This window comes from Carassius carassius, chromosome 45 (assembly GCF_963082965.1).
Source record: "Carassius carassius chromosome 45, fCarCar2.1, whole genome shotgun sequence".
In the NCBI taxonomy this organism is placed as follows: Eukaryota; Metazoa; Chordata; class Actinopteri; order Cypriniformes; family Cyprinidae; genus Carassius; species Carassius carassius.
The window spans coordinates 6,398,095-6,425,582 of record NC_081799.1 but is presented as its reverse complement, the minus strand read 5'-3'; the positions used below and the strand labels follow the sequence as shown (position 1 = coordinate 6,425,582).

Genomic DNA, 27,488 nt, shown 5'->3' with positions numbered 1-27,488 from the left:
ATGCGCTACACGAGTTGTCATATTATATTGTTGCGGTTATGTTTACAGAGGTGAACTGACAGCACTGAAGCTCTTTCATGAGATTTAAATTCTCCACTGTAATACAACCTCATGCATAATACAGCACAGTGACTGTAGTGATCATGAATAACACTGAGAAAAGCTCGGAAAACTGATGATATAGGCGCATACTCTCCAGCCATGGCAGCCAATCATTAACGTCCTGTTCTATCATAGAGTGACACGAGTCATAATCTGAAAACCATGCCCACCGGGGGGAAACAATCCAATGCATTCCATTAACTTTGTATTGAGGGTAGCTTCCTCCTTATTATTACCGGAGCTGCTCCTCTCAGTCTTGTATTCTTCGCGAGATTCAAATGCTCCGCTCTACATCCAGCAGTTTTTATATTTGGATGTAGAGCAGAGCAAAAGCTACTGTCAGTTAATGAAGATTTGACTAAATAACTCACAGCTTGATTGGATTCTTGTCAGGTCAGAAATGAAAAACTTTCAGTATTATGAACGTCACCATCTTTGATTTTACTTTGGACACTGTTGCTTTGGCTACTAGTAAGGAATACAGGCTTGACTACTGTTGCATGTTCATATAAACAGTATTCCAAACACAACTCTAAGCTGCTGTGTGAACGGGACATTTCGAGAGTCTCACCTGTACAGAAAATGCAGTTGTCAATCCCAAAAACTGACAGTATGAACGTAGCCTAAGGCATTCCAAAGGAGTTTGAGAGCATGGCAGACCCACCTCTGATGTCGGTACAAGCTGCCGGCATTCCAAGAGCTTTAGCACTGGTCATTACAGAGACTGTTCCTCTATCATCAGTGCTCCCAGTATTGGCGGTCGCCATTCTGTGTGTTTACATTGTTCTGTTCCCATGAATCTGCACCAGAGCATATCAGAACTCTCTGATTGTCCTGTGTTGGCTATAAAGGCTGTTTGTGAACTCTCTGCCTGCCTTGTTATGCCCACAGATATACTTATTGGGGCTCTGTCACAAGCTCCAGCTGGAGTGCCCATTTTCTTTATTGTGGATTACTCTTTTGCTTCTGCTTTGGATATGATTATTTGGTGATATATATTGTCTATAAAGGCTGCATTTGAATAATCAACTCCATTTTAGGATTTTTTTTTTGTTAAGATTGAGATTCCTTCGATTCAATAAACAAACAAACAAAGAAACAAATAAAATCTTTGGCATTTGCCATTTTGTTTCAGCCTCACCTGTCTGAACATTTCTTGTACTTTTTAGTGCCTGCCTTGACCATGTGCTTGTTTTGTGACCACGTCTTTTTTTTGCCTTGGCTATGGCTGTTGTTGGTGATTGACCCCTGCCTGTTTGTACTTCTGCTTTTACTGTTAATAAACACATATATCCCAACTCCGCTAACTTGTCATCACAAGTATACATTATTTAAGGCTATTACATTGCTATGGGATATATATATATATTGCAACGGTTGTTGTCAAGTAGGCCTAAGGGTTATTCATAAAACCACACTGATAACCGGTTTAACCTTCTACCATGGCAAGCCTAATGTACACTGTTCAAAACCAATAAAAAGCATACTTACTCGTGAAAAACTTTTTTTGACTCTGATATCTGCATCTTCAGCAGTGGTTTTGATAATTTTGCAAAAGGTTTGCTCATAAGGAGGCAAGTCATAGTTAGTTGTTGTAAGACACACATACCAGTCCAGTGGCGCGCATATTGGAAAGCTCTCGGTGATTAAATCTGGTCTCTCCCGCAAAAACTATTTCTCACAGACTAAGTGAAAGAAATTTCTTTTAAGCTCATACACAGGTTCTACCCTGTAAATAAGTCTATAGAAAGATTTAAATCTGACATTGATCTTACATGCTCTTTTTGTTCGAGTTCTGAAGAAACTGTCATGTCACTACACTCAAAAACTTTGGGATGATATTGGTGTGTTTGTCAAGTGTAAGATTTTGCCAGGCTTCTCAGTACATATGAAAAACATTATATTTGGGTATTATGACTCTGACCCCATTTAAAATTTACATTTTTTCCTAAACAAATTTCACATTCACAAATGCAAATTCTCCAACTGTGAACTTGTCTTCTCTGTTTTCCTAAAAGAAATGGAAAACTATTTGAATGTAAAGCTCAGTATCTACTAATAAGAAAGATATAAGGACTGTTAGAATTTGCTCTGCCTTTGATCTCCTTGTGTAAATTTTTTTAGGTTTTGTCCCTCTTTTCTTTAGTTCTATTTGATTCTTTATTGTTTTTTTTTTTGTGGTGAATAGCATGTGATGTATGTTTATACTTTTGTATGTTTTTGTTCTCTGCATTAATAAAAAAAGAAAAAGAAAAAAAAGCTCTTGCTGTGATTTGTATGCAATACGTCGTGCCTTGTGTTACTAAATATGTAAATAATATTTGACCTTCGATCGTCTCAGTCTGTAAAGATGTGTTCTCAGGAGAGGCACGGAGCGGCATCATCTTCCTCCTCCGCTTGTCCTTCAAGGACAAATAAAATCGATACAAGTTTTTCATGTTACAGTGTGCAACAGTTTGTTGCGGGTTATTATTGTCACTCAGTAACACAAGCTTACTTTAAGCTGCCTTGAAGGACAATAGCTCATCTTTACAGACTGAGACGATCAAAGGTCAAATATTATTTACATATTTAGTAATACAAATCAGCGTGAGAGCATTCCAATATGCGCCCGGTCAGAGATCACCTGTCCATCAAAAGCTCACTATCCAATCAGAGTAGATCACTGTAAACCCCGCCCCCACGAGAAGTTTGTGTCAAAACACCCATAGACAGTAAAAGAAATGGACACAGCGACCCCATTGGAACTCAATTGAGACAATTGAAGCCCATTTTTAGCGTTTTTTAGCACTTCCGTTTCTGACGCGCAGACTCAAACGAAGCTTGAATATCGAAGGTTTATACAGTCTATGGTCAAAACACCAAACGAAAAACGTAAGCGTAAGCAAAATCTGTTGCAATGCATTTAGAATCCACGATTAGCGAAAACGAATCTTTGAAAAACATTAACAAAGAATGAAGCATATTTGAAGAGCCTGTTAAATTTGTGCGAAAAATTAAATTTTTTTCATTTTGATTGTGTTTTTCTTTTGTTGTAATGGCATTTTTTTTGATAGTTTCTGAAAAAGTTACGTTCAGTTTTATAGAGTTGCGTTCATTTTTATTGAAGCAAATGTAATTCCATACACAGGCTTAATTGCTACTGAGAGTCCTTTAATTAGTGACATTAAAATAATCATGCTCTTGTATGCTGTTCCTGTTCCATTGATGCAGAAAATACTCATTATATGATTGTCAGTAATCATCACTAAAATGAAAAGTGAGATGGTAGACAAAGTCACATAAACTTCGCAGACATGAGTATTTTCCTCAGGGTCACAAGGACATTTAAAATCCCTCTTAAACACATACTGAAAAATAATCCAATACAAAAAAAGCAACAAATACACTGCCAGCTGGTTCAGAAAGATTCTTCAGGTAATCGTTGGCAAGAAAGGCGGCATTATAAATGGAAATGGTCCTTCAAGACACAACAACTGAAAAAGAACTGTTTGAAAAAGCAAATCTTTTTTTAATGCTGTTGGAAAACAAATGAGGGATTTTAAGAAAGTCTTTAATGAAGGAATAAAGAAAGTACAATGCCATAAAGCACTGTGACAATCAAATAAAAAACAAATGGAAAATATAGAACTATGGATCTAAGTTCCTGATTGTAAGCATACAAATATTATAACAAAACCACTTTAGGGTTTAAACAAGCAGCTTACATTCGAATAATTTCTTGGCATAACTTGTAATTATCATTTACATTCAGCAAGAAAAATGTTATGACATAATAATGGAAATATCCAGTATACAAGTCACAGTCAGACATGCCCCTGTGATGCCTGATTACTCGAGTCAACCTGGCACAGATTTTACTGTGTCAACAAACATTTATAGCTTTACTGACTTATGGACAAATGCGGTCACAACGAACCAATTACAACACAGCTTTAGTATTTTCATGACAATTGTCAATATGTCTGCATGTGTATTTAATATATATATATATTATATATATATATATATATATATATATATATATATATATATATATATATATATATATATATATATATATATATATATATATATATATATATATATATATATATATACACAAACTAAATTAGTAATATGTCTGAAATATGCCAACACTGACCATAAAAAGGCTAGGCAACATTTTTCCATGTCATTGCTAATAAAAAATATATTTAAATGCACACTTTCCCATCTGCAGCCCACACGGAAACAGGTGTGAGCAGTAATGAAGATGACATAAATACAGTGGATAAAGGGTCAATGGCATTTAAATGTTAGGTTCTTCAGGCAAAGATTAGAGATGTGGATTTCTCCCACTTTATGAATGGATCTTGGGACCCATAGAATAGTTTGTTCAATGATTTTGCCTCTATAAACCCCTCATTTCTGTGAACCGACTTTGCTCCGATTGGTCACATGGCCAAGACTGTTGTCATTTGTCTACTGCTTAAACAGCGTGCCGGAAAATATCTAAATAACAGCATGAGAGAATTCCTCAGCAGAGTATACATTCATTTATTCAGTTGCGACAGCTGACATAGGTTAGCCAAGCACTACCAAGAAATACTGATTTATTAACATTACAGTTTGCAAAAAAAAAAAGGCGGTGCGCTGTGTAAAGATCTATGTAAAGATCAGTCAAATAACTGAATGTGAATGTCACACTCAGAACTAAAAAAGTGAGTTGAAAGCGTACCGAGCCGCGGAAGAGACACTGTTTCTCAAGCGCTTTCCGAGCAAAGTGAAACACAGACAACTGCATACCCCCCCCCCCATCCCCTCACAGTTTTGCGTAGGGCCTCCAGAAGTCTAGGATCCTCACCTCTGATAAACTCGATGTGGTGACTGTCACGCTGTCTGGTCTCTGTTTCCCTGAGTCTCCACTAGTGGTCTCACTTCCCCATAGGCACCTCACCGTAGGCACTACAATTCCCACAAAGCTTTGTCCCTTCATCACAGTAATTGCACTCCTGTTGATTGCACTCAGGTGTCTTCACTTGATAGTCATTACCCTGCCTATATTAACCGGTCTTTTTCTGTTTTTTTTTCATGGAGTTCATTCCGTCACCCAGTTTCCTCATCTTCCGAGTTTCCTCGTCTTCCGAGTTTCCTGTTCCTGTTCTTATCCCTGTTGTTTGTTTTGGATGGATTTCTGGTTTTGACCCCTGCTTGTTGAATTCTGTATTTGGATTACCCATTAAATACCACACTGCGTTTGGATCTCTCATCTCCTGTGTTTCTCTGGGTTCCGATCGTAACAGAAGGACTCCATCAATGTTGAGATCCAGCGGTGTGGGACTTCATTCCCGCTCCCCAGCCAGTATGGTGGAGCGGAGGGAAAAATTCTTAAGATTAACCACCCTCCGCCAAGAGGGCAATGAGGTGGGTGCTATGGCACAAATGTTCCGGACCCTGGCGGATGGTATGGGATATAATGATGCGGCCCTAAAGAACATTTTCAACACCGGGCTGGATGACCCGGTTCCTAGAAATGAAATGGATCAGTTGGACGCTTTGTTTGTTGGAGTTTGTGTTTTACCTACAACATCGGTCTCCGTGGAATACCCCAGCCACACCTGTTGCTCCCGGTGGGATGGCCGATTCTAGACCGGGGAGTACAAACCCGGAGGACCGCCAGCCCAGCACCACTGCACAGTATGGTCGCCAGACCAGCGCCACAGCACAAGGTGGTCGCCAGTCCAGCGTCACGGTGCAAGATGGCCACCAGCCCAGCGCCACAGCACAAGGTGGCCGCCAGCCCAGCGCCACTGTCCAGGATGGCCGCCGGTCCAGAGTCATGGCACAAGATGGCCGCTTGTCCAGCGCCTCTGCACAAGATGACAGCCACAGTTGACCCTCCAGAGTCGAGTCAAGTTCCCGTTGACCCTCCAGAGTCGAGTCAAGTTCCCGTTGACTCTCCAGAGTCGAGTCAGGTTCCAGTTGACCCTCCAGAGTCAAGTCAGGTTCCCGTTGACCTTCCAGAGTCGAGTCAGGTTCCCGTTGAACCTCCAGAGTCGAGTCAGGTTCCCGTAGAACCTCCAGAGTCAGGTCAAGTCACCGTTGACACTCCAGAGTCAGGTTAAGTCACCGTTGATCTTCATGGGCAAGGTCAAGTCACTGATTATCTTCATGGGCAAGGTCAAGTCACCGATGATCTTCATGGGCAAGGTCAAGTCACTGATTATCTTCATGGGCAAGGTCAAGTCACCAATTATCTTCATGGGCAAGGGCAAGTCACCAATGATCTTCATGGGCAAGGGCAAGTCACCAATGATCTTCATGGGCAAGGGCAAGTCACCAATGGTCTTCATGGGCAAGGGCAAGTCCCCAATGATCTTCATGGGCAAGGGCAAGTCACCAATGATCTTCATGGGCAAGGGCAAGTCACCAATGATCTTCAAGGGCAAGTCACCAATGATCTTCATGGGCAAGGGCAAGTCACCAATGATCTTCATGGGCAAAGGCAAGTCACCATTGATATTCATGGGCAAAGGCAAGTCACCACTGATATTCATGGGCAAAGGCAAGACACCATTGATCTTCATGGGCAAAGGCAAGTCACCATTGATCTTCATGGGCAAGGGCAAGTCACCAATGATCTTCATGGGCAAGGGCAAGTCACCAATGATCTTCATGGGCAAGGGCAAGTCACCAATGATCTTCAAGGGCAAGTCACCAATGATCTTCATGGGCAAGGGCAAGTCACCAATGATCTTCATGGGCAAAGGCAAGTCACCATTGATATTCATGGGCAAAGGCAAGTCACCATTGATCTTCATGGGCAAAGGCAAGTCACCATTGATCTTCATGAACAAATGCAAGTCACCATTGATCTTCATGAGCAGAGTCAGGTCACCAATGATCTTCATGAGCAGAGTCAAGTCATCATTGATCTTCCTGAATCCAGTTTAAACACCACGGAATTACCAGAGTCTCTCCACGTATCTGCTGAACTACCAGAGCCTCTCCACGTCTCTGCTGAACTACCAAGTTCTCTCCACGTCTCTGCTAAACTACCAAGGTCTCTTCACGTCTCAGCTGAACTACTAGAGCCTCTCCATGTCTCGGCTGAACTACCAGAGCCTCTTCTCGTCTCTGCGGAACTTCCAGAGCCTCGTCACGTCTCAGCCAAACTCTCTGAGCGCTCGACTGATCCTGTCGTGGCCACGGAGGCCACCCTTAACTTGTCAATGTTCTCTGTTTCAGACTTGCTCTCCTGTGTCATCGATCCCACTGTGGTGGTCTTCTGCGCCACCCGGGTGGCCCTCTGCCTCGACCGCATGGATATGGTGGTCTTCTGCGCCACCCTGGTGGGCTTCTGTCTCGACCGCATGAAGGTGGTGGTCTTCTGCGCTGCCCTGGTGGGCTTCTGTCTAGACCGCACGGATGTGGTGGTCTTCTGCGCTGCCCGGGTGGGCTTCTGTCTCGACCTGTCTTCATTCCTTTACCCAGTTTCCTCGTCTTCCGAGTTTCCTGTTCCTGTTCTTATCCCTGTTGTTTGTTTTGGATGGATTTCTGGTTTTGACCCCTGCTTACCTATTACCTATTAAATACCACACTGCGTTTGGATCTCTCATCTCCTGTGTTTCTCTGGGTTCCGATCGTAACAGAGACTAGCGGTATGGACATAACATAATGTTTCCTCCATCTGTTTAAAAAAGGTTAGAGAGAAACACTGCACCGTGGCTGAATGGTCATACTCATGCTCTCGAGAAAGCAACTTGTGACCTTTTGAATTATAAAAAAAAAAAAAAAAAAAAATGTAGAGGTTTTATGAATAGTGCAGGGTTGTTAAATTCAGTTCCTGTAGGGCTACAGTTCTGAAGAGTTTCTGCAGTCTTCCAACCCTATAAACCCTCCTGAAGCAGCTAATCAACGTCTCCAGGATTATAAACTCCCAGGCAGGTGTTTCTGAAGCTGGTTAGAGCTACACTCTGCAGGACAGTTTGACACATGTGGTCTAGTGTAATCATTTGGCTTCACACAAGTACTACTAATGTAGACATTTCTCACAATGGACACAACTAATGCAGTGAGTCTGGTGTCTGAACACCAAAAGTGAACATGTTAATAATCTCTTTGCTGATTGGCATGCATGACAAGGCGACAAGCAAATTTTCTAGAATTTTTTTTTACTTGCACGGAAGAGGGCCAATTCGTTTCATTCACATTGCACAGCCGGTATGAAATGGCAAATGGTTCAAAAACACGTAAATTTTAACATTGGCAACAATATTTAAAAAAACATTTACGTATTGTTTGCATTTAAAAAAAAATCACAGCATTAAATATGCTCAAACAACATATATGCATATTCTACAAGTGGTTGACGTGTTAAAATTCACATATTTTTAAAGAATTTTGATTCCATACAGTAGGTGCGAATTCACGTCTATTTGCATCTTTGCATTTCTATGTAATCTACTCATATTATTATGTTAAGAGGAGCGAGTTTGTCAGCTGACCAATCTGAAGAATTGGTGATATATTGTTTATGTGTAGAGTGTCTTACATTATTATTAATACACAGAACACACAAGTGTAATAAAATAAATTGTATTAACAAAAATATAAACAAGAGTAATCAACACAAATACTAAAAAAAAAAAGTACATAATATGCATACATTGTCAATGATCAAGTTATATGTTGCTATGGCAAAGTTACATTATCTATTATGTAACCTTATTACATTATACCTTTAATTTCGAAACAACAGTTAGACAGTATTAACAAACTAAAGACTCATCTCAAATGTTCTCTTCACGTTGGAATATTAGGAAAAATTATGGCTGCTCAATTATGCTCCTCTTTGCAGATCTATTAAGATTGTCAGTCAACATTTGTTTTGGTTTTTTAAAGCACCACAGTGTTTACGTCTCAAGGATGTCCACCTATGAGCAACTTACACAACAGCGCCATAAACTGAAACAGAAGAAAATATTTTAACTTTAAATAATGTGATTTAATATGTTTGGCTCCAAAATCCACATGCAGGACTATCGATGCTGTCCAACTTCAAATAACCAAAGATGTAATGAACACTAAATCTCATCTAAGAATTTTTTTTTTAATTTATTTATAAGATTGGAAGGGTTTGTGAAAAGAATATTTGTTGCAATACAATGTTAACCAGAGTTGTCTGTACATGTACAGGCATGACATATTGCATCATGGCAATACTACACAGTACTTGTAACATGTTTTATTGTGTTTGTAGCAGATATTAAGAAAATGAATACAGCTGTAACTTTACAAAGAATACACTTTGAATTTGGCTTCTGTAGCATTGCATTGAAGTTCTACCTACATCTGTAATTACACTTTTCTTTAACTGTTTACATAGATATGCTATGTTTCACAACACAACCAACAGACTACATTGACAATATACTAAAATCACATAATCAGCAATGTGCTGGTTACACCACCCAATCCCTTCTGAGCTACATTATTTGATAAAATTAATGTGGAAGCATGAGCATTTTGAGTGAAATAAACCCTCCAAACGTACTGAATGGAAACCACAATGCTTTGAACTTTTCATAAAATTTCAAATGATTAACTTCAACTTCCTTTAACATTGAACTCCCTTAGAGCAATACGTAAGGACTCGCCATAGAATAGATGCTCCTTTTTCACTTCTCATGGTTTCAGTGTTCCATTACTCTTCCTTATTTTGATATCTCTCTTCATTTGGCAGGCTGCACAACTCATGCAGCAGTACGCGACCATGAAGTCAGTACACATGGATCCCTGGAGATGCAAATTAAACAAAACTGTAAATAATAGGCCCTATCTATATATTTATGGATAGATAGATAGATAGATAGATAGATAGATAGATAGATAGATAGATAGATAGATAGATAGATAGATAGATAGATAGATAGATATACTGACTGGTATGTTGTATTTAGTTCTGTATACACTTCGGATCGGCATGCCTAAACCGCATAAGAAGCACTCATTCATATCACAGGCAATGGAACAGCCCAAACAAGGAAGACAGAAGAGGCCACAACAACCTAAAAAAACGACATGATTGATATAAAAGTAAATCCAGTCGGCAGGATAGATTTACTTACGATATGTTAAGTGCTCTTGTAATAACTTACATACACCTACGTCGTCACAGCAGCTCATCAAGCCCGAGTGAAAGTCTTGGGGTTCAAATGCAGCAGGTTGAGAAGTGACCTCCATGATCTAAGACAGGTAAAGACATTTAGGGTGTCAAGAACTTTTTATGCTGTTAGTTCAGTGAGGTTTTTCCCCCCAAAGCATTTTTCAAACCTGTAATCAGCCATAGAATTTGACAAATATGTTTTTTTTTAAAACAATAGTTAACATGAGATTTAAATAGTATGTACTTGTACAGGAAGCTTACCAACAAGTAAGGATTATTAAATTGTAGCCTTACCTGATTTTTCTCAGTTGAGTCAAGATATTCCACTATGCACTGAAACGTGGACACCACATGCCAAGATTATATAGGGTTTGAAACGTCACATACTCAGACCCACCCTTGGAAATGCATATATAAAGGTCAATACTTACTTTTTATTGTCGAAATATGCATTGCCCTTTTTTATAGGTTCAAAGTCCAGTAAGGCAAGCTGTAGCCAATGATTAGAAATAACCACAAATGTCTTTTTTCCAAGAATTTACTGCTAGTTTCCTATTAGCTTTCACACCTTGATGTTATTTGCTGCCACACCTCTCATATCTGTCAAACCATTTGACAAGAAACTAAAATTATTATAGATACTACTCCCCATTATGGATACTGCTATTAATTACAAATACTTGACAGCTGTCATGGCTTTTGTTTGTTCAGCAGTTTGAGCCTCAGAATCGATTTATTGCTAGCTGTTGCTATGAGTATAGAAACTACCAGCCATTTTTATGACTTTTAACGATTCGGAGTACATATAACTATACAGGACACACTGCTATTAGGGGCCTATTAATACCTGACTGTACTGATAACATTAAAGACAATACAATCATTTCAATAATTAAAATTAAACAATTAATAAAAAATAAAAAAAAGATGTGTGTGTTTATCATGAAATTATGTAATGTTATAAATCTGACTTTTTTCTTCCGCACTATTTCAGGACATTTACTTTAATTAAAGAGGTTTGTTCAAGTCATTTTCTTTATGAATAGATTTTCCCTAATCCACTAGAAAATCAGGAAAGGGAATGAGTAAGTATGGAAAAGAGCTTTGTCATCTATGTACATGGGTCATTTCTTTCCTCTCCCTGACAAAGTCTAAGTGGCTAGACTCAGATCTTGGGATATCACATCCGCTCCACCCTCGGAGTCAGATGGACAATAAAGCATTTGAACTTAAAGGAAAATCTGAATGGGAGCAATTTAGACCTACCTTAACATATCTACTCATCTGCTGTTTGGGTTATATACATATTTATCACTTTTATGAGCAGAAAGACTTAATTACATACTGTGAAATAACCAGAGGAAAGTATGACCTTGCATTTTATTATTCATTGGCTTTCGTGCCATTCTGCAGTCTGATGTTTTGTATAATGATCACTAAATTATAAGTAAAGCTGCCAGGTCACCTCTCACATTTTTTCATGCTTATTTATTTCTTAAGAGTTAATTACCCATGGCACTTTAATGTAAAATAAATGTGTCATTTTTTTTTTCATTCGTTCTATTGAAGCATTATAAAAACATAAGCTTTGTAAAAGTATTCGCATGAAGGATTGTGGGTTGTTTTAATTTCATTTGTACACAATCACAAAAAAATAAAACAACAAGAAGGAAAAAAAACACTCCAACTCTCAGAGGCAAGTATAAAAGACAAAATTTATTTCTAAAGTATAAAGGTGTTATGTACAAATGTGTCTGGCAGAAGGTATTTTATAGTTATGTTCCAGCTGTGATTCTGTCAAAGCTTCAGTCCGTGTCTGAGGATCCAGAAGAGCTGTCAGAGGAGGAAGAGTCTGTGTCTTTCTTTTGATGTTTTTTCTTATGTTTCTTTTCTTTCTCTCTTTTCTCCCTTTTCCCTTTCTTTTTGTGGCCCTTGTGCTTTTTCTTCTTCTTGCTCACTTCTTCCCCATCATCACTCGATGAATAAGACCTGAGAGTATCAAATCATGAATATCAGATCAAACATGACAGTAATGACACCTAAAATAGACAAAAATCTCATATCACTATAAAAAAAATTGTTTAAATTGTATATATATATATATATATATATATATATATATATATATATATATATATATATATATATATATATTCATTCTTTTATCCATTCTATAATATCTGTATTGTATTTTTCTACATGGAATATCAAGTGCACCGATAAGAAACCCATGATAACCAGTTTGAGAAAATAAAACGGTTACAAAAAAACTGCATGTAGTTAATCAAAATAAATATGTAGATATATCATTTTGAATGCAACATTCAAAGCACATTTTTATAAACTTTTACAAGTGTATTTTATACACTTCTGTTATGTTAAGCAAGTGAAAAAGTGCTATGATTGATCACACGTGTACCTCTTTTTGGCCTTTCGATGAGATTTGTCTTTGATTTTCTTTTTGTGTTTTTCTTTCCTAGAATCTTCATGAGAACCTGTGTTTTAGCGACAAAGGATCATCATCAACAATATTATCACTCAGTTAAAACATGTCAAATCTATGTATACACAAAAAGCAGGAAGACTTGAGACAGAACTGGTAGAAACAAGCACTTTAAGTCTGTAATGATGGAAAAACCTTTTGAATGGCTGCCGAAGACCTTCTCTTTGCTAACAGCCTCCTGCTCCTCTTCCTCACTCTCCTCACTGCTGGTGCTGCTCACGTCCAAAACTATGTCCTTCCTCGGATCCACACGGACAAAATTACGACATTCAAATGTCAGATGACCAGCTGAAGAAAACAATGAATGAAGAAAAGGAGAGAAAGAATCAATATCACATGGATGAAAAGCAATGATAGATACATCAGACAGACAGACAGATAGATAAACAGACAATTAAATAGATAGATAGACAGATAGACAATTAAATAGATAGATAGATAGACAAAAAATAGATAGATAGATAAACAGACAATTAGATAGATAGATAAAACCGATAGACACAGTCAAATATATAGAGATATATAGATAGAAAATAGACAGACATATAGATGGATAGATAGACACGTAAACAGATGATAGACAGACAGAAAAGACAAGACAGAGTCAGACAAAAATAAACATATACTGACAGACGGATAAACACAACCCCAAAACAGACACAAACATGAAATCAGACAGAAACAAATGAGATAGAACAGACAGAAATTATGATGATCACACTCACGATATCCACATCTTTTGCAGCCTGCTCTGATGTTGTCTTTGTTTGGACCTGTTAGAAAACAAAAAAACACATTCAGTATCGCTTCAGGATGTGAATTCATGAGCACACATCACAAAACCAGCCACTAACGTTATCTGACAGAAAACGCGTTTCCGATCGATGTCTAATCCAAATCTACAAAGATTTCAGAAGGTATCTATCTCACCATTTATAAAACAACGAGCAGCTTGCATTATATTAAACATTGTTGAAAATATATCTTACAAATTAGTTAACAGTTACCTACAACTGAGATTAAAATCTGAAATCTGAAACACAAGGATCTGTGTCTGATGTAAAGCGACAGCTCTGTTGTTGACAAAGTAACGATGCTAATGAAGAGAAGGAGTTTCCAGAACATTCCAGAAGCACATCAACAACATTCATCAAAACTAATGGACGACCCATTCATCTCTGCGAACACATACCTGGGACAGCCATGACACCATCGACAGTTTATTAATTTAAATTATAAGAGATCAAAACAAAACAACTCGTTTGTTTTTGCTCCACCGCTCTTCAAACCCATAGACCGTGAAACCGATCCGCTGGGTAAAAGGCTCCGACTGGAAACGTCGAGGAAGTTACTCTGTGGTTCCACTTACAGACTCGTTCGGCAGCGAGATAACAAATAAAGAGCTCAATGGTGTAAAGAGAACAGACTTTAAGGACGCTAAATGAAAACCTGTCCAAGAAGTTTTATAAACCCATTAAAGAAAACCCTGTAATCAAAAGAGACTGTGATTGGTCCGTCTTAAGCAGCGCGGAGAAAAGTAACATGTTCCACCTGACAACACAATCAACAAGTACTTCAGAAGCCTGAATTACACTTGTATATTCCGATTTTATATATTTAGAATTACATATTTAAAGATAGGAAAACGTTTATTATGCTTTATTTGAATTCTAAATCTTCTGATAATACTTTTTGAAAGGATATATTAATATTTATCCATTCTCCGTCCCGGTAGAGGGCGCTAAGCCCGTGGAGGAGTGAGGAACTGATCCTCTCTGGCGGCGTGACATCTCGCTTGAAAACATCACAGAAGAAAACACTTCATATTTGTCGGACGTGTTTATTATGTTCTTGTAATATCTGCGTATAATTTGTACGTTTGTTATCAACCAGCTTTGAGGGAAATATACCCAGATAATACGCATTAAAGATGAGCAACATATATATTCAAGAGCCACCCACGAATGGAAAGGTGAGTTTCAAACTCATATTCATGGAAAATAATGAAATGTAACATCCATCAGATGACATATTTTACTCCATTCTTCGTCTAATTTGTATTATTTATAGTTTTCATGCAACACTGTACGTTTTTATTAAAACAACGTAACGTTAGTCCTTTTATTACATTTACTTCATTTTTGTGTTATTAGCAAGCTTGACTTATGAAATTATACATTTGTTAAAAAATATATCTATATCATCACACCCACACGCACACAATCACTCACTTCCCACTTTATTAGGTAACGTTACACGTTGCTAGTACCGGGTAGGACCCCCTTTTCCTTCAGAACTGTCTTAATTCTTCATGGCATAGATTCAACAAGGTGTTGGAAACATTCCTCAAAGATTTTGGTCCATTTTGACATGATAGCATCACACAGTTTCTGCAGATTTGTCAGCTGGACATCCATGATGCGAATCTCCCGTTCCACCACGTCCCAAAGGATTGAGATCTGGTGACTGTGGAGGCCATTTGAGTACAGTGAACTCATTGTGTTGTTCAAGAAACCAGTCTGAGATGATTTGAGCTTTGTGACATCAGAAGATGAGTACACTGTGGTCATAAAGGGATGGACATGGTCAGAAACAATGCTCAGGTAGTCTGTGGTGTTTAAACGATGCTCTTGGTACTAAGGGGCTCAAATTGTGCCAAGAGAATATCCCCCACACCATTACACCACCACCACCAGACTGAACCCTTGAGAGTTGAGATGTTCTTTACACCAAATTCTGACTCTACCATCTGAATGTCACAGCAGAAATTGAGACTCATCAGACCAGGCAAAATTTTCCAATCTTCTATTGTCCAGTTTTGGTGAGCCTGTGTGAATTGTAGCCTCTGTTTCCTGTTCTCATCTGACAGGAGCAGCACCCTGCACATCTGCTTCAGGTTTCGATGTGTTGTGTGTTGGTATTATTATATATTATATAGATGGTATTCTGCATACCTTGGTTGTAACGAGTGGTTATTTGAGTTACTTTTGCCTTTCTATCATCTCTAACCAGTCTGCCCATTCTCCTCTGACCTCTGACATCAACAAGGTATTTTCATCCACACAACTGCCCCTCACTGGATATTTTCTCTTTTTTGGACCATTCTCTGTAAACCCTAGAGATGGTTTTGCGTGAAAGTCCCAGCAGATCAGCAGTTTTTTAAATACTCCAGCCGTCTGGCACCAACAACCATTCCTCATTCAGAGTCAAATATATATTTTGCATGGATAATCAAGGAAACCTAAGTTGCTTAATTCCATTAACAGTTTATGTTGAAACATCAGCAATAAAGTTATTCTTGTGTTTACTTCATAAAAATCAGTAAAGATTTTACAGCTAAGACACCTAAGATGACCATGAATTATACTAAAATGCCTTCTTATAAATTATCAATCAGATGGCATAAAGCATTTAGTAGATTGTGAACCAGTATTTTCTTAAGCAAAGTGTTGATTACGTTAATACTTTAGAGGTCAATTAGAAGTGTGCTTATCAAATATAATGCAGTAGGCTATATTTGCTCTGTATACCTTTTTTTCATTTCCTGTGTCCAATGTCACTGAAAAGCACCAAACCTATTGTATCTGTGTAACGACACACTGATTTGTTGTCACAGGTCTTGCTGAAGACCTCCGCAGGTGATATTGATATAGAGCTCTGGTCTAAGGAAGCTCCCAAGGCATGCAGGAACTTCACTCAGCTCTGTATGGAGGGTAGGTGGCGTCATACTACGAGACATAAAATGCAAACAAGACAAGGCACTTGTCACAATATCATGTTTTTAAATCAAACACCTTGAATACTCCTCATAAACATTCCCCTCTGTTTTGCAGGTTACTATGATGGCACAATCTTTCATCGTGTGGTGCCAGAATTCATTGTTCAGGGAGGAGATCCGACAGGCACTGGGACGGGGGGGGAGTCCATCTATGGGCGCCCTTTCAAGGTTGGGTTTGCTTTTGTTATTTACGAGATTAAGTGGATGTGCAATTGGCATATGTATAAGAATGTGCAGGAAAACATGATTATTGTATTTAACTGTTGGGTTTTTTTCAATGCAGGATGAATTTCACACCAGATTGCGCTTCAATCGGAGAGGTTTGGTTGCGATGGCAAACGCAGGGCCTCATGATAATGGGAGCCAGTTCTTCTTTACTCTCGGACGGGCCGATGAGCTCAACAACAAACACACCATTTTTGGAAAGGTGAAGAATATTTAATGACCCATTTAAAAGGATAGTTTCCCAAAAATGAGAGTAGGCCAGGATTTTCTGCTAAATAAACAAAACAAAACAGAAATTTAGTGTTTTTTTTTTGTTTGTTTTTCAGCAAGGATGTATTCAGTTGATTGGGATTGGCATTAAACCGATTTATAATGTTGCAAAATATGTTCTTTTCGATTTTCTGTTCATTAGAGGATCCTGAAAAAGGTATCGCAGTTTCCAGAGAAATATGAAGCAGCACAACTGTTTTCAAGATTGATAATAATCAGAAATGTCGCTTGAGCAGCAAATCAGCATAATATAATAATTTCTGAAGGATCATTTGACACTGAAGACTGGAGTAATGATGATGAAAATACAGCTTTGAGGACAGAAATAAACGACATTTTTAAAGTAAATCTAAATAGAAAACCAATATTTTAGATGGTAAATGATATTTAACAGTGTTACTGTATGTGTGAGATAAATTCAGCTTTTGGTGAGAATTTCAGCAATATAAAAATTTTTACAGGACCTGAATTTTTTGTGTACAGTAAAATAAATGTAATTTTTCTATGAACTAGGTCTTTGCACACTTGAGTCTGACATTTTCACACGTTAGAAAATAAATACGACCTCAAGTTATGTCAATCATGTTTACAAACTGCCGTCCGTCATAAAAAAATTGGATCAGGTTTGATTTTCTGCTTTTTTGCATCCGTAGCAAGCATTTCGAATATGAAAAAAGAAAAGAAAAATGCATACACCTCAGTGTGCAAGGACCTTTACTCATTTATCCATCAGTGTTGATAAGCATATGTTGCTGTTTTTATTGATAATCAGTTTTATTTCTTATTTTTGTTCGATTGATTTCACAGTGTGTGTTGTGCTTCGGCTGCAGGTCACAGGAGACACGGTGTATAACTTGCTCAGGTTAGCAGAGGTGGAGTGTGACAAAGACGAGCGGCCGCTCAACCCACACAAGATTCGATCCACAGAGGTTCATTCAGTCCCATCATCAGCTGGCTTTACCGTTGTCATTTTATTGACCTTTGTTTTCAAATGAAGTCGTTGGCTTTGTGCAGGTCTTACATTCTCCCTTTGATGACATCATTCCACGTGAAATTAAAGTTAAAAAAGAGAAAAACAAAGGAGAAGGGAAGAAATCACAGTCCAAAGCAACAAAGTATGTCACAAGTACACTATTTCTTTCATTTATAGATACCAGCATTAAAGACAACGCGATCGAAGCATTCACAATGCGTTTAACGTCTGTGAAGTGACGTATTCCAGTGGTTCTTAAGCTTTTTGACTCAAACTCTTCCTGTTGTCGAATTTGATGTTTGAAGGTCACATAAGCTAGGATATTTTTTATATTTCTTCTATAATTATGACAATAACTGCTTGTTTTCAAGCTTCTTTTAAACAGAAAGTGAAGAGTTGATATGACAAATAATAATCATGCATAGATTTACAGCAAATCACTATTTGTTCTGTTTTTTATTTTTTATTATTACATTTATAAAAATGTCTTAGTTTTGTTGCTGTAATGTTTCCGTAATGTAATGTTGACCAGGATATTTTTTCTATAGGAATTTTAACTTGTTGTCGTTTGGTGAGGAGGCTGAGGAAGATGAGGAGATGGTCAATCAAGTCAGCCAGGTAGCTTTCTGTCCAATGAGATGATTCAATGATTATATATGTAGGTGCTCTCAACATTATTTCATTTATCCTTGCAGACCTTGAAAGGAAAAAGCAAAAGCAGTCATGACCTGCTGAAGGATGATCCCAAGTTGAGCTCCGTTCCTGTCGTTGACAGGTCAGGAAACAAAATCAAGTAGACTTCACAGAAATAATACTGCGTTCCGTCGTTATAGCTTTGTTTCATAATGCAGATGTAAGGCATAATTAATGTGAAAACTGTTTAATTTGTGGGTTTTTTTTTTTTTGTATGTAAAGGAACCAAAGTGGCGGAGATGATTTTGAGGTACGTTCTCTTTGGTTTGTGTTCGGTTCAGTGTTTCTGAGGATGTATTTCAGTCTGTGTCTGTTATCCGCTCCAGGATGCAGGTGATGATTCAGAGGACGACAGCGATTGTGAAGCAGAGAGGGAGAGGATCCGAGAGAACATCTCACAGAAACTAAAGAAAGACAAGACGGAGGAGAAGTCGTCCAATCCAGACACCCTGAAGAAGACTTCACGCAGGTGTGCCATTTATCTTGGGGTTTTTCATCTGTACATCAGGGACAACCCCAATCTTGCTTCTGAATTGTTTAGCTCTAACACACCTCGACCAGCTTATCAAAGTGTTTCCGAGTGCTAGAAACTTGTGCAAGCGTGCTGAAGCTGAACTCAGCCCTGCTGTATGTAATGTGATGGAGCAGTGTCCAGCAGAAGGCACTGTTGCTCTGTAAAGTTCAGACACTCGTTCTCTTCAGGGACGGGGATGAGCTCCTTTGGCTTTAGCCTGACAATGTTTTGTGCTCTTTATGTTCCCCTGATCTGGACTGCAGCCTCACACCCCTGTTTATTAAATATTTCTTTCCTATTCCAGGTTAATATGACAGCTTTATGTAAGATGACACATTTTTATATTTCTGCTTGTTTAATGGATCGAGCTCTTATTGATGATATTGTTTCTATATGGCCAGTAAAGATGAATCGGATTGGTTGATACAACACAAACACATTTTTTTTATTCCCTGCTTTGAAACGATCTTTCTCTAGTCCGTTGGAATCCATAATCCATAATTTTGCTTCCTCCAGTGAAAAAGTCTTCTGAATCAGGAGAGAAATATGCACAGATCATGCACCATTTACAAGTGAAAACAGTCCGAAACAGATCTAAACCAATATGTAAGTGGATTTTTGATGTGAGGAGGACAGCAGGGAATGGACTTTTTCACAGGAGGAAGCGTTATTATGGATTTTGTCCATTTGCAATGCTTTAATGTTAAAGACCTTGAGACCCATTTCTTAAGGATTATGTTGACACATCATCTTAGCTTCAAGCTTATATGAGAAACACTGAATAAAAAAAGACATGGTCAGTGCTGTAAACATTTTTTGACCTTGAACTTCAGAAAACAATGCAACTTATTACAATCAGCTTGTTTAGTTAACTCCTCTAACAACTGACAGCCTCAGCACTTTTGTTCTTCTAAGAGTACCAAACAGTCTATTGAATTGTAGAATTATTGTTAAGGCCATTGAAAATTGTTTAGCATTTAGCAATGCAAAGAGCACTCTTAAAACTAAAAGAAAACATATAACCCTTGTCAACAAATATATTAAATCAGTTTCAGTGAGATGCACACATACCTCAACACACAAATCACAAAGACGTTGATGATCAGAAAATGCTAATTCAGTACAAATATGAAAACTATCATAGTTAGTCATTCTAGAATATAGATAGAACTTGCTTTGGTGTTTGCTGAAGTTAAATTAAATGTAAAAATTAAAATGTATGCATTTAGCAGACGCTTATATCCAAAGCGACTTACAGTGCATTCAGGCTATCAATTTTTACCTATCATGTGTTCCTGGGGAATCGAACCCCCAACCTTGCGCTTGATAGTGCAGTGCTCTACCAATTGAGCTACAGGAACACTAAAAAAAATAAATAAATATTAAACTTTTTCTAGCAGGTTTTAGCTGTATGAATGGCAATTGCTAGTACTTGTTAACTATAACTTATAGTTTCATGCTAAATCACAGATTAAAAACCAAGAGGAGCACGGAGTGGAAATACATAAAGCCCACAGTAGAGTTGAATGCAGCATCCTCACTGGACACGGCCAGGTCCCTCAAGGTGAAGCACATATCTGGCTCACAAATATCTGCCACGGCAGGGGAAACGGCCAACCTGGCAACCCCAGCACTCCTCCTCCTGAGACACAAGACCGTATCATTTTCTGTCTTACATCGGAGAAATTAATTGTAAACATGCTTCTGGAATCATTTTTATCTGAAAGCTGGCACTGTGGCGTTTCTTCGAGAGCTGCCGTTGACTTTGCTCTGCGCCCAAAGATGCTTTATATCATCACATTCATTTACAAAAACAGAGACGCTGCTAAAATTTGGAAACCAATGAGTTTGAGGAATCCTTGAAAAAGAATCTCGTAGTTTTATGGTACCACAAATAATGACCTTAAGGTATAAGCTCTTAAATATAGTCAAGGGTCAGTTCTTTACAAATTTAATAAAGCAAAGGATTTTTGATGAGAAAAGTAAAACTGACCGAGGTAAATGTTTAATGTTTGCTTTTTCTAAACTGGTCACAATCATGGTCTGGGGGGTTGCTGGGCCATTGCTTATCAAAAAGTGCACTTCACAGTCCCCCTTGCTGTTCTTGTTAAAGCAATGATTCATTTTCATGTTACAGCTGATAACTGATGAATCATTTACATTAAAATTCTACACTATTTTGTCAAAATAAAATAAATGTGAAAAGTGATTTTGCAAGATTTGCAAAAGATTGTTTAACAGCGTTGTTTAATTGTTAGTGTCTTTTAGTTTACATTAGTGAACACTATATGATGATGAACGATCAAAAATAGTTCGGTAAGATTTATTTTTATATATTATATTATTATATTTTAAATAAAATTAATAATTTTATTATGTAAGGATGCATTAAATTGAACAAAATGTAAAGCATAGGCATTAATAATGTTACAAAAGATTTCTGTTTCAAAGAAATCTTGTTCTTTGGAGTATGAAAATATGAAGCAGCACAACTGTTTTCAACATTGATAATAATCTGAACTATTTCTTGAGCAAATCAGTATATTAGAATGATTTCTGAAGGATCGTGTGACACTAATGATGCTGAAAATTCAGCTTTGATCACAGAAATAAAGTACATTTTAAAATATTTTCAAAAAAAAAAGTTATTTTAAATTGCCATAATATTTCACAAAACTTGTTCAGTAATGGATTTTACTGTAATTTTTATAAAAAAAAAGTCACCCCAAACTTTTGAACAGTAATGTACAGTTACATTTTTTGTATTTCATAATGCATATCTGAAACTAAAATAAATAAATAAATCTGTGATATTAGCCTCTAACCAGTATGGTACTGATATGTTGTGAATAACTGTATCAAATGCACTTAGTTAAGCTTTATTTGTTCCTGGTAAACTATGGGTGTACAAAATTAATTTCCATATCAAATTTATGTGAGAGGTTATGGCAATTTATTTGCCAAAATGTACTTCTTTAGATAAAGGGAATCCCTGACTGTGACCAAATATTCAGGTATCGATTCCACTGAGGTTTCTTATTTTTGTGGGAAATTTTAGAGCGCAAATTCCCTGTATAGACTCAAACCTTGTACCGTCTCGTCTTTAAAACCCATTTCTCAGATCCTCTCTCACATCAGACTCATTGTCACAGTCGCATCTCTTTCATGTGATCCTTGAAGTCAGCGTGTGACCTTTGAAAACAGGGGGATTAAAGGATTCATAACCTCACCACTGACTGAGGCGCTAAAGGAGGAGAACCCTTCCCCGCAAGCCCCCTTCTCTGGAAGCACACCTGCCTTATCTCAGCCGTTATGTGTCTGGATAATTTTCCGATCATAATAAACATGCTTTTTTCTTTTCCTACATAATGAAGTAATGGCCAAACCCACCGAGTCTCAGCGCTTTGATTGACAGGAAACAAAATGCAGAACGACTGTAGTATATTAAACGCAAGCATGGTGTTTGGCTATAAGAACTGTAACCCAACACAGTGGTTTGTCTTGGCTCACAATCAAAGAGTTGGCTGGTAGGTAGAGTGTTGGTGCAAGACAAAGAGAGCATTGTTGCAGCCCAGAGCTCTCTCCCACTCAGGCTTACAGGAGCTTACAGGGGAAGGGAGAAGCTTTGGTTGCCAGTCACCTGGAAGGAAGCACAGGCTGTGGGACGGATCTGATGTTGCTAGGAATAAGTCTGCGAGGCTTGAGCTGAAATCTAGCTCTTCTGGATCCATGTCTACTGCTTAAGATAGTATTTCATTTCCTGGTTGGCTTTCTGTACTGTTCGGTTACCAAGTTCAGCGGGGTTTAAAAGAACGCTTCCGGGATTCTTCAATCAAACGTTTTTCTTTATCTGGAAATTTATGTGTGATCTTAAATATTGATGACTTTTTCAGTTTTGTCCACAAAAAGATAGAAAATGCTTAGCATTGTCTGTATGATTGGCTTGGAGGTGGCATTAATGAATAAAACAGCATGCTGATGGGAGTCCCGGCATCACCACACAGAGCAGATGGTAGCCGCCACTTACACTCAACACGACAGGGCACAACTAAAACACAAAGTGCTTCCATATGGTTCTTGGATATAGCCATACGCTCTTAATATTTTCATTTAAACCTGAGTGATTTACCATAGCCATAATTCAAGCGAGAAAACTGTGAAACCCTGGGCAAAAGAATAGGCAAACAAGTACCTGACACTTTCTTAGACGACATGTAATAAAATAATACTTGCTTATATTTCAATAAAAACAGCATTATTAGTATTATTAATAATCAAATGTCAATTGCATATATTATAGTAAATGTAACTTTAATAATGTATATTATAATACTTAATAAAAAATACAACAATTTTTAAAATTGCGATTAATTGCATTATTGTCTGTGATTTAATCGCATTTTTATGCACAAAACTAATAATGCATTTTCAAAAGCAGTGATTTGTGCACTCTTTTTCATTGAAAAGTATTATATTACTGCTATATGAACACAAGTGTTTTAACATTTGGTTTGCAAACACTTAAAACAAATAAGCAGTGTTCCTTTTACATAGTAGCAGTTAAAATATTTATTGTAGCCTAGGGCGCGGGACAACACTTGATGTGTGGGATGCGGGAGAATAATTAGGGTGTGCTCACACTAGACAAACTTAACCGTGCTGGAGCGCGTTTGATGCCCAAAGTCTGGTTCGTTTGACTAGTGTGATCTCTTTTCACCTTATAAAGTCATGATTACGAGCTCATTGCAGTCTATTCTGTTAAAAATAACAGTGAACAGTGGATTGTGAATGTTGATGCTTAGCCTAAATAATTTGATCGGGAGCATCCCCTCCTGTGACCCATGATTTGTCTGTATGTGCCAGTGAGCAACAGACATTCATTTTAATAAAAAACTACGTTAAAGTGCGATAAAATAATTGTCGGTAGTATTTGTGTTAACGTTATAATAAAGCTTTAACTTGCCCTGCCCTAATAATAATTAAATGTTTAATAAAATATAAATTAACCTGTTAACAGTCACATTTTTGAACATAGACTTGAAAGTGCAAGATCCAAACCTACATTTTTATAATTCATGACTGAAAGCATTTTGTAACATGATATTGATGTACCATTTTCATGGTAATTCAATGTTTGATTTTAAAATGGGTTTCAAGGGATGAATTTTGAGATTTTAAGTTTTCAAGTGATATATAATTTCTGATGATTTCTAAAATGTGATTGAGAAAAAGGCAACAAACACAGAAGACTTTTTTTTTGACACAGGTCAGAACTCCTGCTATGATGTAGGTTTTTGAGGTGCACTCTTGCTATAAATTAATCTATTTATTTTCCTACATAATTTTTTAACAAAAAAAGATTGGTAAAGAAAAATATCTATTTAGGAGTCTTAGACCTTTCCAATGATATATAGTTCATGATTAGATTAGGATTTAATTGTAATATAGTGAAGTAAACGTAGGCATCCCGTATACGGGACGGGGTGACAGTTAACAGGTTAAATGTATTTCAATAAATGTATTCTCTTTCTGTCTATTTAAATTGCAATTAAATATATTTTTACTGTGTAACAAAAGTATGTAAAAAAATAAATGATGTACAAATAATTAAAATTAAATAAATACATTACAACAAAATAACTCTATAATAAATATTATGTATAGCGAGTAAATTCTTCAATTCTTCATCATATTCAAGTCATATGTATTTATATAGCTCTTTATACTATACATATTGTGCCAAAACCGCTTTCAATAATGCAAACAAAATTCAATTCTGCTTTAAAGAAGCTCTAAAAAGGACAATAGTAAACAGAATTATTAACTTACAGTATAATAAAATAGAAATTTCATTTAAAATGTATGTTTTTACATATTGTGAAATGTACAAAAGATTCACAATGTAAAAAAGAAGTGTAAAAATAATTTATATATAAATGTGTGTGTGTGTACAATTTAATAATACAATTTAATTTACATATATTTCAATAAGCATATTACCGTTATATATTTAAAATGTTCTTGTCATTTTATTATTATTATTATTATTACTAGCATTCTATATAAACACTTGGTACAAATATTTTTAAGGTGACTTCAACATGTGCTGCTTTATTGTAAGGTATTCATATTGAAACGTTTTATTTCCTCATGTTAAAGTTTGTCCAGACAGCACTCCCAGCATCCTTTTAGCTGAAGGGCCTCATCAAGGACCCCTTGACATTGCAGTAATTCTCCTGTTCTTGTGACCTCTGATCTATGTCAGTGAAGGGCAGGAGAACTTACAACAGTAGCGTGGATTTGCAGCCATGTGAATCCATCAAACTACTGAATAAACTTAAGTGGACTCCTGTCGTTATCTGCCTTTTGAGACAATGGAAATGTCTCTTTCAAGAGAGTCCAAAAAGCAATTATGCACCAAAGACGATGACTTTTGGGTGCAGTGTCACTGTTTCTAATTGACCGCACCTGTCAGTTGTCATACATCATAATCCGATGCTGTATCAGCCTCTCAGGGAAAGGTCACCCGGATCAGTAAAGCACTGGCCCTTTTTGTGTGGAGGCCAAAAGGGATCATCTAATTCTTGGCAGCTGTGTCACGGATCTGCAGCCCTCTGTAGCATGTGTGCCCTGTGTGAGGCAGTCTGACGGAGCGGCTCCAGACTACAGCATGAGGATCTTTTGACGTGCAGCCGAGCAGAGCTAAGAAATTAATGGAGCATCTCTGTTATTTGTTCACTGTTGTAAATTAAAGAGCCCCAAACGCCCATGCTGTTTTAATACTTAAGTATAGAAGCAGTTTTATCTCATAAAAAAATCTATTTTGTGAGATTGAAATATCTTGGTATCCTATGGAAATGATTTCAAATAGCGTGTTTTTAAAACTAAGCTGCAAGATGAATTCTGGACAAATTTCTAACCTCTAACAAATGAATGTATCAACACATGACCGTATACATTTACACATCAGTGAGTTCAAAAACCATCCACCCATTTTTAAGTGCATTTTGGTATATTGCCTTAAAAAAATGCTCGATGGATGTGCATAAATTCAAAAAATGCTTATAAAAAACATATGCGCTCACTAAGTCGGATACATTTCTGATAAAAACATGCAAACAAACTATGATGGAAACACTTACCGAATAAATTTCATAATGCACATTCAAAAAAGATGTGACTTTGCAATGGGACAGCATAAAACTGGACCAACCAATGGGCCGATCTCATTGCACAGCATCTGAAATAGTGGTTTTGTCATTCTAAAATGCTTCAGCAAAGTCTCGTGCTTCGTTATAGTTACCGTAAGCAAACAACAGGCTCCAAAAATAAGATAGCATGACTACATTTTGTTGTCTGCGCACTCTAAAGCTTGTAATTTATTGTATACATAAATTATTATATACAGTGCCTTCTCCTACTGCAACAGATTTAATTTTCCTTCGTGATATTTAGCGCAACTTAATCAGTTAAGTGACGATTTTGTTCTCTTCAACTCTCGGAATGGGAAACGGTGCTTTATTCGCAAATGTTTAATGCAATATTCCAATTTTGTGCGTAAGTTTAATTTGTAACAGAAAATCTAACGGTAGTATGCTCAAACGTTTGCCTGATCTTATGCTATTTCGGTGTGTAGCACCCTACTGCTCTGCATTTCTTTTTGAAGAATCCCAATGAATCTGCCAGTTTTCTGATCATTTCAGTCTGCTCTTCAAATTTCGATGCCACATTTCAGAGTAGATAGCTTTATAATATTTGTCACTTTATAATGTAGAGATTATAGAGTTCACTGACAAAATACCAAACTGTCTGTTCTCATATTATTAGCAGGTCATGCACCATTGTGCTTTGCAATCGCAAATGCCTACTAATAAACTGTAATTTGACTTCCAGCAAGGACTCAACATTTTTGTTAAGTTTACTTGTGGTGATACACACATACTTGTGGTTTGGAGCTTTAGTTGTGGTACAATTTGTTAATTTGTGAGCAAGCGAGTGGTTGAAGGACGCAGTATATACCTAGCCTCTTTGTTATGGTTACAATTTCTGCGCTCTGCCGTTTATGTCATGTGTTTGGCCACCACTTGACTCATCAACTCCATCATTAATATTTATTATGGAACTCTGTTATTAAAATTTTCAGGCTCCTTTTTAAAAAAATATAGGTAGACTTTGCATTTAAGTCAGAAGGAGACCTGGAAAACTAATATTCTGAACCATCCTCTTTGAAACTCGATATCGTATGATTATTATACACCGACTCTGCTTTAACAATCTGCT

At 37.2% G+C, this 27,488-nt stretch overlaps 3 protein-coding genes across 4 annotated transcripts in view; 1 reads left to right on the top strand and 2 right to left on the bottom strand.

The window, feature by feature from the left end:
* Nucleotides 1–9,211: 9,211 nt before the first annotated feature.
* Nucleotides 9,212–10,610, bottom strand: LOC132127517 (placenta-specific gene 8 protein-like). Its single transcript, XM_059539419.1, has 4 exons — nucleotides 10,547–10,610; nucleotides 10,245–10,332; nucleotides 10,030–10,154; nucleotides 9,212–9,882 (listed from the first exon to the last, which is right to left on the bottom strand). The coding sequence occupies exons 2-4, from the start codon at nucleotides 10,327–10,329 to the stop codon at nucleotides 9,772–9,774; spliced, it is 321 nt and encodes a 106-aa protein (XP_059395402.1). The 5' UTR covers nucleotides 10,330–10,332; nucleotides 10,547–10,610; the 3' UTR covers nucleotides 9,212–9,771.
* Nucleotides 10,611–11,955: 1,345 nt separating this feature from the next.
* Nucleotides 11,956–14,224, bottom strand: srek1ip1 (SREK1-interacting protein 1). Of its 2 annotated transcripts, none has more exons than XM_059538543.1 (5): nucleotides 13,948–14,224; nucleotides 13,481–13,528; nucleotides 12,891–13,043; nucleotides 12,672–12,747; nucleotides 11,956–12,241 (listed from the first exon to the last, which is right to left on the bottom strand). In XM_059538543.1, the coding sequence occupies exons 1-5, from the start codon at nucleotides 13,958–13,960 to the stop codon at nucleotides 12,058–12,060; spliced, it is 474 nt and encodes a 157-aa protein (XP_059394526.1). In that variant the 5' UTR covers nucleotides 13,961–14,224; the 3' UTR covers nucleotides 11,956–12,057. The 2 variants fall into 2 exon arrangements, with proteins under 2 accessions (XP_059394526.1, XP_059394525.1); XM_059538542.1 differs by lacking the exon at nucleotides 13,948–14,224 and adding an exon at nucleotides 13,686–13,873.
* A 287-nt stretch (nucleotides 14,225–14,511) lies between these two features.
* Nucleotides 14,512–27,488, top strand: part of cwc27 (CWC27 spliceosome associated cyclophilin) — a 40,900-nt gene continuing 27,923 nt past the window's right edge. Inside the window, exons 1-10 of the mRNA XM_059538541.1 lie at nucleotides 14,512–14,727; nucleotides 16,372–16,468; nucleotides 16,589–16,701; nucleotides 16,817–16,960; nucleotides 17,859–17,957; nucleotides 18,043–18,143; nucleotides 18,550–18,619; nucleotides 18,697–18,776; nucleotides 18,917–18,944; nucleotides 19,021–19,163. Coding sequence (XP_059394524.1) covers nucleotides 14,686–14,727; nucleotides 16,372–16,468; nucleotides 16,589–16,701; nucleotides 16,817–16,960; nucleotides 17,859–17,957; nucleotides 18,043–18,143; nucleotides 18,550–18,619; nucleotides 18,697–18,776; nucleotides 18,917–18,944; nucleotides 19,021–19,163 — 917 coding nt within the window. The 5' untranslated portion in view covers nucleotides 14,512–14,685. The remainder of the gene's footprint in view (nucleotides 14,728–16,371; nucleotides 16,469–16,588; nucleotides 16,702–16,816; nucleotides 16,961–17,858; nucleotides 17,958–18,042; nucleotides 18,144–18,549; nucleotides 18,620–18,696; nucleotides 18,777–18,916; nucleotides 18,945–19,020; nucleotides 19,164–27,488) is intronic.